Source organism: Lissotriton vulgaris, chromosome 11 (genome assembly GCF_964263255.1).
Source record: "Lissotriton vulgaris chromosome 11, aLisVul1.2, whole genome shotgun sequence".
Classification (NCBI taxonomy): domain Eukaryota; kingdom Metazoa; phylum Chordata; class Amphibia; order Caudata; family Salamandridae; genus Lissotriton; species Lissotriton vulgaris.
The window spans coordinates 748,462,868-748,474,539 of NC_141699.1; the positions used below are offsets into that span (position 1 = coordinate 748,462,868).

Here is an 11,672-nt window from a genome sequence, read left to right on the forward strand (position 1 = left end):
TAAAATATAGCACCAAATGCAGGTTCTGGGTTTCTAATAATCACATCTAATTCTGGTGAATTTTTACAAAGTTTCTCGTAATTAGGCATAAACAAACTACGCAAAATTTGCACCCCCCCTAATAAATAAGCATGTAGGTAAGAAAGCTCAGTGAAAAAAATGAAGGCCATTTCGCCTTTAACCCTTTTAAGGTCAGTGAACTGAGAAGCATTACATTGCACAATCATGTCATTAGTTTATTAGTTAGTTAATATTCGTTGGTCACTATTGTTATTATTAGTAACATGGATGTACAAGACATTAATGTTCAGGTGGCAGTGGAGTTTACAATTTCCAATCAGATCTACTACACACCTTTGAACAATTGCACCAAATGAGTTCTGGATTTCATATGTTTCAATTAATTGTAGAATTGACACCCAGTCACAGTGAAAAGATTTCCATTATCAAGGTAAAACAACATTTTGCCAGCTGGAGCGTTCCCCATACTTTGAAAATGCCAATTTGAGTATTTTTCAGTAATTTGGCGTCACCCCTGGATGGTGCCTTTAGGCTGCTGTTGTATACCTCCTGGACGCATCGGTCCCATTCACACTTTGAGGGCCTCCAGCATAGAAATGAGTATTGGTAATAATAGAAAATAAGTATTTGCAGCCATTCCAAAGGTTTAAATCTCGGATTCACTCTTGGCCTACCCATTCCACATATGGTTTGGGATTAGTAATTCTGAATAAGATCACAGGTAATTACCCATAAATGCTTTTCAAATGAGTTAATGGTAAAACTGCTTACATTTCCCAAATTACAAAATTGTAATGACAACAAAGAAATGTCAGTATGGAAAATACAGTTACAAGGCACCCATATATAATTTTTAGCTTTATTATTGTAAGAAAGTAGGTTACTGGTTGAGGGAGGGTGAAACCCTACTCAAGTGGCAACCGCAATTCTTCTCAGGGTGAAATCACAGCCAACCCTCAATTAACCAGTGCTCAACCCTCGGGTAGTTTGGCACTGAGCAGTCAGGCTTAACTCAGAGGCAATGTGTAAAGTATTTGTGTAACACTTCAAACAGTAACACAGTGAAAACACACCACAAAAGGGGCCCACAACAGAGTTAATAAAATAGAGTAAAATCTACCAAATAATTTGAGACCGGTAGACAAAAGTCCAATTGTGTAGAACCAGAGATATTCAATTTTTAAAATGTGCGTAAAAATAGCGCCCAAAGTGCCAATTGTGGATATCTGGTCATTCTGGACTGGGGCAAAGTCACAAGTTCGGGTGGGGCGCGATGGAGCATGGGCTAGCTACAGGGACCCAGTTAGGCTGTCTGAATGAAGTACCTTTAAATCCTGGATTGTGATGCACTACATGGATCCACGAAGATGCGTCTTGCAGCTGAAACTATGAGTTGGTTCCAAAATGTGGTGCGGCTCCGTTGCAAGGGCCTGTGTAGTCATCGAGAATCCCTTTGGTGGGGCTTACGATGTGAAGTCCAGTGTCCAAGATGTGGCAAGAAGTTAAAGCAATGCGCCAATTCTGAAGACCTGCGACGCTGTGATGCAGAGTCCGTCGTCATCATCAAGCTTGCTGTTGACAAGGGATGAGAGGGTCTGCTCCGAAGATGCGTCAAACAGTCGGGGCGATGCAGCAGTTCAGAAGCGATGAGGTGCAGGTCTTTGTGACAGGTACAAACCCCTCAGCAGTGGTGATGCAATGGTTCTGCTCGGGTATGTGCCATGCAGCAAAGGAGATACATCAGTTTCGCTGGATCCACAGCAGCTGGTAAGCATATTCCAAGGATCCATGACTGGGGTGGCACCACTTGGCAGGGTAGACGCACAGATCTCAGAGTTCAGGTGCAGATGCAAGGTTGTTGGAAGCCTGTTATATCCCTGGCGCTTCAGATCAGGAGGACCGCCAACTAGCCCATGGAGTCACTCTGGGTGGATTAAGAGATGCAGGCCCAGTCCTTCTCACCCAAGCAAGATGCCAGCAGGCCAACACAGCAGGGCAGCAATTCCTTCATAGCAGCAGTCCAGTAGAGTGGCAATTCTTCTTCCTTGCATAGTATCCACAGATCCAGAAATGTTCTGAAGAGTTGGTGTCTGTGGTGCAGTATTTATACCTAGCTGTGCATTTGAAGTGGGGGACAGGTTTCTAGAGGTTTCCCTTCGAAGTCCCCAAGCATTCTGCATTCCCTGCCCTGGTTCCAGACTAACTAGAGTGGGTATGCAGCCCTTTGTGTCAAGAAGGGATACAGCCTTATTCAGGTGTAATCAGGGTTGAGCCCAGCTTCTCACTCCAACCCTGCCAGTGATGGCCCATCCAGGATCACCCAACCCCCTTGTGTGGCTATCTAGGAGGAATAGACAAAGCCCAATTGTCAGCTATACCCAGTCATGTGACCAGAGACTAGCTACAGTCACTAAATGGCTAAGGAAAAAAAAATTCAACTTTCTACAACTGGCATTTTCAGAATTGCAATTTAAAATCGGATTTCATCATAAGTTAGAACTTTAAATTGTTTTACCTGAAACACCAAACATGAACTAATCATATCTTCCCATTTGTATTTTTTTTTCATCCTCATTTACCGCCCATATCACTTTAGTCGTACTCTCAGACAGTCCGTGCCCACACTCAGCGAACTGAGAGGCATAGGCGGCTTAGGATAGGAAACACCCACCTACTGGCACTAAAACATGCTGATATGTACACCAGAGCTGCTCCTGAGATGACTCTATATCACGAGATTCCAAAGCAAGGTGGCCCTCTGTTTTTTGGAACTCTCTGTATATACCGGGGAAATTCCCAACCTGGCCTTAGAGTATTCAGGCAGCATAATCATAAATTACAGAAATGCATGTCATACCTTTTAAATACCTTTCGCCCTGCCCTCTGGGCTTTCCAGGGCCTACCCTAGGGGTGACTTATATGTATCAAAACGGTTGTATTGGGCCTGGAAAACGGTTTATTTTGCCAGGTCGAAATGACAGTTTAACCCTTTTTACCGTGGTGGAAATTCCGCAGCGGTGCGGCATCTTTGATGAGTGGGCGGGGTCGCGTCGGCCAACGGATGTGTGCGCGATGGCCGTTGGCCGACAGAAGCACGCAACAGGTTTAACTGCACACAGGTTCTGCAGAGGCAGGCCTGAGCCATGTTTAAAGGGCTACCTTAGTGGGTGGAACAATCAGTTCTGCAGGTCCACTAGTAGCATTGAATTTACATGCCCTGGGTTCATGTAGTACCACTTTTCTCAGGACTTATAAATACATTAAATATGCAGATTGGGGATAAGCAAATCTTACGGTGTTTAGAGGGGAGGCGTCCACATAGTCCTAAGGACAGCAAAAACGAAACCTGTTGAGGAAGGCAAAATGTTGGGGGGAATACCACCCCAAGGCTGACCGGTCTAACAATTATATTTACATTAGTAGCATACTATGATGGATGGGACATCCAAACCCTAATAAGTTACAGATAACAGAATCATTATTATTACCTGGAGTATCAGCCCAGCCTGGATGCATCACGGAGAAATGAATATTAGTTTTCATTTTAGCCCATTGCTCTGTCATGACTACTTGCTGCCTCTAATAAAATAAATGAAAAAGAGAAAGTTACTGAGTGTACGATAAAGGCAGATAATACTCTGAGATTGATTGACGTCAACAATATAATTCCATATACACTAAAAAATACTAATTCACATTAGTGGTTAATTTTTTTAAAGCAATGATAAGTTCATGCTAAAGCACTACACAGCAACTTTTACCTGCACTCCTTTCTACTCTTCGAACAAAGAGGGGATTGTACTGACTTCCCTCTGAGACACAAAGAGGGTACCAATAGCAGTATTGTGAGCCTGCGCCCTGACCACCTTTATTTATAACCTGACTCCATGCTTGACGTCAGGGTGAATGAGTTGGTGATGTCACCACAAGCGTTGGATGACTCCCTTATCCCTCCTCAACATAATCTGAAAACAAAAAACAAGAAAGATGATGACTGTCATTGTATGCAGATTCCCGAATGACTGGTTCACCTTGAAAAGTCTCTGAGTTTTTGGGACATGGTTGAGCTTGGTCGCAGGTTGGATTAACCCTTGTTGAAGCGGAGTAATGTTTTCCTGGTCTCTAGTGGGGGCACAGTTTTGTTCGAACCGGCAGGAACTAGTCATAAGTGGGTTGGGCAGTCGACCTACCAGCTCTTTGGGAATTACACTTCATGTCCTTTGAATGGCTTTATGGGATGCCTACATCTTTCCATTCCTTGAAACAGGAGATGTTACGAAGTTACTGTTTAATTCCAGTGCCTTTCCATAATCATGGTGCCTTTCACTTCAGTCCATTCCCAGGAAGTCATTCTTAAACAGCAACTTTAACTTGCTCCATAGGTACCAATTTTTCACGAACAAGTAATCACCAAGTTAGATGTCCCAGAATTTTGCCTGCCTCCCCTAATATCTGCATCATTGTTCCTTTTTTGAAGATGTTGGCTCATGGGGTAGTGTTGTGTGGACCTCCAGCTGGGCAAAGCTGGGAAGGGGTGCATGAGCGACCACCAAAATTACAGGGTCACAAGAGCTTGCTGACTCATGTGGAGTGTTTTAATACATTTGAAGAAAGTTATGGATGGCCAACTCGATTATATTGTCTTGCTCGATGTATGCTTTCAGTACTTTGCTTAATGTTTGGTAAACTTTTCAACTTTCCCCTTGGCTTGGGGCCAGCAGGGTAAGATCTTCTTGTGTTTGTTTCCTAGAGAATCAAGGAGCTCCTGAAATTCAGGCTATTGGAAAAAAACTCCGTTGTCAGTGTTTGTATTGGTGAGGAGCCTAAATGTAGCAAAGACTTCTAATTTCAGGTTACATGTTCAAAGCAGTTGACCGTGCACTTTTGATGACTTTGAATTTGGTGCATGCATTAATAAGAACCAGCAGGTGTTTCTCATCTGATAAAACACAGCACTAATCTCCTTCCAAGTGTTAGAAATGGGGGTCTCTAGTTGGCAGAGGTAGGAACCTTTGTCCAAATATGGACCCTTGCTTCTAGTCAGGATAAGGGGGATACACACTTTAGCTAACCCCTGCTCACCACCTGGGTAGCTTGGCACGAGCAGAGAGGCTTATCCCAAAGGCAATGTGTAAAGTATTTGTGCTCAAAACACCCATTAATACAGTGATAACACCACAAATGAACACCACACCAGTTTAGAGAAATAAAGTATATTTATCTAAACTCATCCAGACCAAAACGACAAAAATCCAACATACATGTAATAAGAATATGACTTTAAAAGGGTTTCAAGCAACTTGGTCCACAGAAAACTATGAATGCTTAATTTTACATAAAGTACCTGTAGATACGTCAAAATTCACAAGGCCAAACAGCCACAGAGAAGGGAAGCATTGAGAAACAAAGAGATGCGTCAGTTCCTAAGTCCCTGGGGAGGAGATGCAACAGTTCTACTGCACACAGGAGAAGTGATGCATTGAATCCAGACCATAGGGAGAAGTGATGCGTTGACTCCAAGATGGTTCTGATCTGTAGGTGATGCGGCGTGATAAATTGCCGCACAGGTGCAATGCGTGGGAATCCGGGATGCTCCAGCAATCAATGCAGCGGCGGCAAGCAGCGCTGCGTCAGTTTCTTCAGTCGCGGTCCCACAATGATTTGGTTCTTGCATTTGGGACAGGCACTGCGTCGTCTCTGTAGCTGTGCAGCGATGAAGGGAGATTCTTCTCGCATGGCGGTGCTGCGTCAGGAAAAACAGCCGCAAGAAGGGCAATGTGCCGATTTTCTCAGTTCTTCAGGTTTCTTCCAGCTCCCAACAGCAGGAACAAGCTCCAAAGACCCCAAACTGGAAAAGGCATCTCCTGGCAGGTCAGAACTCTCAGCAGCAGAATTTAGGGGAGCAGGGGGTGAAGTCTTTGTGTCCCGAAGACTTCAGAACATGGGCCAGCACACAGGCCATTGGAGATTCTTCTTCAAGCAGGTTCACCGCAAAGTTCCAGTCTTTGTCCTGTCCTTGTCAGAAACAGCAACTGAAGGCCAACCCTACACAGCAAAGGAGCAGTACTCCTCCTCACAGCTCTCCAGCTCTTCTCCTTGGCTAAGGTTCCTCTTGAGTCCAGAAGTGATCTAAAATTCTATGGTTTAAGGTCTATTACTTATGCCCCATTTTGTAATTGTTCTCTTTGTGCAAGGGTCTCTGAAGCCAGTCCAAATCAGTTCTGTCCTCACTGGTGCAGTATGACCACAGGGGGTGGAGACAGCATTGTGCAAGGGAGACAGGCCCTATTCAGGTGCAAGGAAAACACCTTGCACTACTCTAAATGCAGCAAATATATTTTCAGCTCAGCTCTGAGTCATCCAGGAAGGACCAGGCACACCTCAGCCCCCCCCCCCATTGGCTGTCTTCAGTGAATGCATATCCCAGCCCCTGTCCAAAGCCAGACAGTCAATCCACAAATAGGCAGAGGCACACAGAATAGTTAAACAAGAAAATGCCTACTTTCTAAAAGTATACAATGGAAACAGCCTAATGCACTCAGTAAGATGAAACAGTAAACCTAATCAACAATGTAAACCACAGTAAAATAGGGAAGTGTGCACCAGCAGAGGAGGGTCTGCCCAATCCTCCTAATTCGAATAGGAACAAAAAAAAACTAGGACCAAGCCCTGGCCTACTGGTGCACTACAAAAAGACACTCAAAGAGTGGAAACACAATATAATCAACACTTGTAACAATAGTGTGGAGACTTAAACAATTGAAGAAGAAGTGTAAGTGTCCATTTTCAAAGTAATCCCGTCTTCAAGGGAGAAGCAACCAAACTCTACCTTTCGCTCATCAAATTTGTATTTATTCAGCAAGAAAGACAGTCAACATTTCTTGTGAATCTGAAAAGTTCATCCCAATGCATTTCAGGCTTCAAACAATAGCCCTTCTACAGGGGAATCTGTGAGGAATGACATGTATGTCGGTACATTCAGCGCAATACAAAATTACAAAAAATACAGCAAACATGTCAAACAGTAAAGCTCAAGAAACCAAGGAAATGCATGCTAAAATAACCATTAGCTGTAATGTTAAGCAAAAAATGTCCAAGACTAAGAAAATGCACAAGATAAATAGCAAGATAAACACATCAAGATTAGTGCTGACATGTAAATCAATAGGTTGAGATCTAGGGTGTAAAGAATTCAGAACATGTAAACAAGATAACGCGAACAAAAGGGAAAAATCCAGCCGAATTGCAACCACGAATGTACGAGACAGCATTGGTGCTCTGGAGTTTCAGAGACCCCTCTAAGAGAGACCACAGAGACAAGGGAATCACACACAGCAGAGGATTAGGAATGATCCTACTACTGCTTGGAGCCCAGCTCCACACAGTGTCTGGCGCTCACGATGGAACTTTTTGATGATGCCCCCCTAGGCAGATTCTAGAACCTTCTGCATGTGCTGCAGTGGCCGAGCAAACTTTGGCCGCTGACCGGTGGAGCAGTCCTATGCAGCTATAGAGGAGTTTGGCTCTGGTTCACCCCTCGCCCGTCACCTACCCAACCGGACGTCGGACACTGTTTTTCCTTGTCTCCCCGTTGTATTTCCTACCCCCTCCCTCCTATGTTTATGCTATGCTTTTGTAACTTATGTAACTATGCTTCACCAACTGATGTAACTTTGTAACTATGTCCTGAAACTATGTTCTTCTTCATGTAAAGCGCTCCGATACCTTCGGGTCTATCTAGCGCTATATAAAAGTTTTTAAATAAATAAATGTCCTTCCTTTCACGTACACTGCACCCTGGCCATGAGGGTACCTTGGGCCTACCATAGGGGGGCCTTACATGTGAGAAAAGGGAAGGTTAGGGCTTGGCAAGTGGGCTCACTTGCCAGGTTGACATGGCAGTTTAAAACTGCATGCAGACACTGCATTGGCATGTCTGAGATACCTTTTCTTTTTTTTCTTTTTAAAAACCTTTATTTCCGGTATGCGCAGTAAACAGCGTCTGCCTACAACCCAACGGGCCGGCCGCTATGACAGTTAGCATCATAATATTGCATCTTGAAGCTTACATTTCGCACAGAGATCAGCAACTTCTCGGTGTATCAGGCGCATAGTACAGGATAAGCAAAAGGATGAAATAGGTTTCATTTTAAAAATTTTGGTGAAGAAACTTCTAACAAACAAACCACACAGACACATGGCAAAGAACGATTCCAGGGACTCTAGTAGTGAGGGCAAGGGAACCAATCTCCATAGAATAGTGAGACATATGGCTAGGGACGGGGGAGTGGCGAGCAGCTCGATATATAAAAATTACCACAGACAAACGTCCGGAACGTCAACTACGGGGACAATGTAACATCAATGGTATAGTCAAATGGGGGAGTGCAAATATCCCCACGATATGCATTCCACTGGGACCAAATCCTGCCCCATTTCTTAGGACGGCCCCGAGCCACATAGACCGTCTTCTCCCTGAACATGCACCAGTCCATGTTCTCCTTCCAAGCAGTTATCATGGGTGGCCTATGGGAACCCCAGAGTTGAGCAATATCCCTCTTGGCAATCATGTTACCAAGAGTAACCCAAAAAGTCTGAGCCGCAGTACAATCCGTGGGCTCCCAGACGTTAAGCAGGCACCGTCGGGCCTCAGGCAAGAGAGAGACCCCGGTGACCCTTTTCATAATTGCATGCACTCTAGACCAAAAGGCAGACACCACAGGACATTCCCAAATGATATGTAAAAAGGTACCACTCATATCACAGCCACGCTTACATAGCCCATCAATCGAGTAACCCATCCGCACCAGTCGCGTACCAGTCATATATACTCAGTGAAGGATCTTCAGCTGTACAAAACGAAGGCGAGCTGGAATGGCCACCTCCTTAGGTGAGGAGACGGCCATCTGCCAATCCTCATCATCGAGTTCCAGGCCGTCGGCGGTCCACGGAGCCCTGAGTCACACAAGGAGATCCGCCCTGTTAATAATAAGCTTTTTATAGATCAGAGATATTGTACTGTCTGGCACATGGCCATCTAGAATCCTCAAGCGGCGACGACTGGGGAATCTCTGTCCCCGTAGGGAAAACGGAGATCAAGGCGAGTCGCACCTGAAGGTACCTAAAGTGCTCCTTGTCACCAAGTTCGTATTCCACTTTAAGAGCTTCGAAGGACTTAACAGTGCCCTTGGACCAGAGATCCTCCACCTTGCTGATGCCAATCGTGTCCCATTTATCGAATCCTTTCGTTCTCCACAAGCTACCCAATCTATCAGAGTCATACAGCGGCGTCATTCGTGTCAACCTGTCGCCCCATCCCGTAGCAGCACTTGCATCCCTCCACACTCGTGCATTACTTTTCGTGGGACCAGTCAGGGCGCGGAATGGCTCCTTGGAATACAATGCCCTATTGAAATTACCACCCGGCAGGAGGAGCTTGTCCATCTCAAAAGCAGGAGCAGGACCAGGGGAATAGGTTACATGATTAACCGCGCTCAACTGGGAGGCCCAGTAGTAGCGCCTGATATCTGGGAGGGCAATGCCGCCATCGTACCATGGCAAAGTAAGTTTGGGTAAGGAGATACGCGCTCGCCCATCCCAAATCAATTGCCTCTGAAGGCTCTCAACCTCATGGAAATACCCAGAGGGTATAGGATCGAAGAAATTTTGCAGTACGTACAAGAATATAGGGAGCGACATCATCTTAAAAAGAGCTGCACGCCCCAACGGGGATAGGGGCAAGCGACGCCACCGCTGGACGTCCAGTTTAAGACGCCGGAGAGGAGCATACAAGTTGCGGTCATAACGGACGGAGGAGTCCAAAGAGACATGAATCCCCAGGTACTTGAAACCAGTTTCAACCACTTGGATCGGGAATCTATGAGGCAACGGAGGGAGCTTCCCTGCCAGGACATAAACGCAGGATTTGGTCCAGTTGATGACGAGACCCAAATTTTTTCCCGAAGGAGGTGAGGACGTCAAAAAGCACATTGAGTGACTTTTGGGGTGAGGTGAAATAAAGGAGAATGTCATTAGCATATAGCGAGACACGTTCTTCAAGATCAGGGGCCCACCGGATGCCCCTGATCGAGGGCTCCCACCGAAGCCACTCTGCCAACGGCTCCAGCGCTAGGGCAAAAAGCAATGGAGACAGCGGACAACCCTGTCGGGTGCCACGCCCAAGTGTAAACGAACCAGACACCCTGCCATTTACCACCACCTGGGCCAGTGGTTGTGCGTAAAGGAGTTTTACCCAGGCAATAAAATTGGGGCCGAAACCGAACTTCGAGAGAGCCGCCCAGAGATAAGGCCACTCGATGGTGTCAAAAGCCATGGTGGCATCAAGAGAAGCCAAAATGGCGGGTTCGGTCAGCGCCCCAGCTCTCGCGAGAACTCCATGAAGCCTCTGAAGATTAAGTGCAGTGTTCCGATGCGGGATAAAACCGGATTGATCCGGATGGATCAGGTCGCAGATGACCGCAAGCAAACTAGTAACAAGCACTTTAGCCAGTATCTTAGGTTCCGCGTTAAGCAAAGAAATGGGGCGATAGGAGGTAGAACAGTCACGAGGTTTACCGTCCTTGTGTATGACTACAATAGTGGCCAAGCGCTGATCAAGAGGAAGGAGGCCAGTTTCAAAGGCCTCCATGAACATATTTCACAAGTATGCCGCCATCTTGTCAGGGCGCAACTTGTAAAGCTCAATGGGCAGACCGTTTGGGCCAATAGCCTTACCAGATCGAAGGGAACGTATAGCACCAGCGACCTCATCCACTGTTATAGGCGCATCCATAATAGACCTGTCCTCATCCGAGATACAGGGTAGCGCAATATCACACAGGAGCAAACGGGAGTCACACTCATCTCGATCGCTCACCGATCGGTAAACCGGCTGGAAGTGATCCACAAAGCAATCCACAATCCCACCTGGGTCAGACACGCATTCACCATTCAACAGTTCAATCACTGGTACCACACGGCTCGCTTTCTCAGATTTATCTAGCCACGCAAGAAGCTTACTCGCCTTATCACCCACATCATAGAGTCTGCCCAACTGGTTCCGATGCATGACTTTGGCAGCGTCGGTCACCAGGGCTCTATAGTCCGCCTGCTTCAGAGTCAAGGAGTGTAAAACTGCAGGAGTATCATTACCACCCAATTCACTTTCAAGCAAAGTAATTTCATCCTCGAGGCGCAATAAGTCCTCCTGCTTAGTCTTCTTATTGGCAGCAATCAGTGACAATGCAGAACCCCGTATAACAGTTTTAAAAGCCTCCCACAAGGATACAGAAGAGGAAACAGACCCCACATTTTCGTTAAAGTAACAATCAATAGCCTTGATAAGCTCGGAGCGCATCTTAGGATTTCTCAGGTGCCAAGGACGAATAGGGGCGACTCTGCCCTCGCTGAACAAACCCACCGAGACCCCGAGCAACAAGGGTGAATGATCAGAAATGCCCCTAGGGAGATGGCGGATTTCTCGCACCGAAGGAGTGTGGGCGGACAGCATTAAGAAATAGTCAATCCTAGAAAGGCTACTGTGTGCTCCAGAGTGGAACCTATACTGCAAATGCGAGGGGTGTAGCAGCCTCCAAACATCCACCAGTCCAAAGGTCTCCAGCAGTTCGGAAAGCCACCGCTGGGAAGCCGGC

General features: G+C 46.1%; 1 protein-coding gene across 2 annotated transcripts in view; it reads right to left on the minus strand.

The window, feature by feature from the left end:
* The window catches only part of LOC147683446 (dehydrogenase/reductase SDR family member 12-like), a 325,191-nt gene that overhangs the window by 64,013 nt on the left and 249,506 nt on the right, over nucleotides 1–11,672 (minus strand). For both annotated transcript variants that reach the window (XM_086943869.1, XM_086943868.1), the window contains exon 8: nucleotides 3,510–3,600. In XM_086943869.1, coding sequence (XP_086799995.1) covers nucleotides 3,510–3,600 — 91 coding nt within the window. The remainder of the gene's footprint in view (nucleotides 1–3,509; nucleotides 3,601–11,672) is intronic.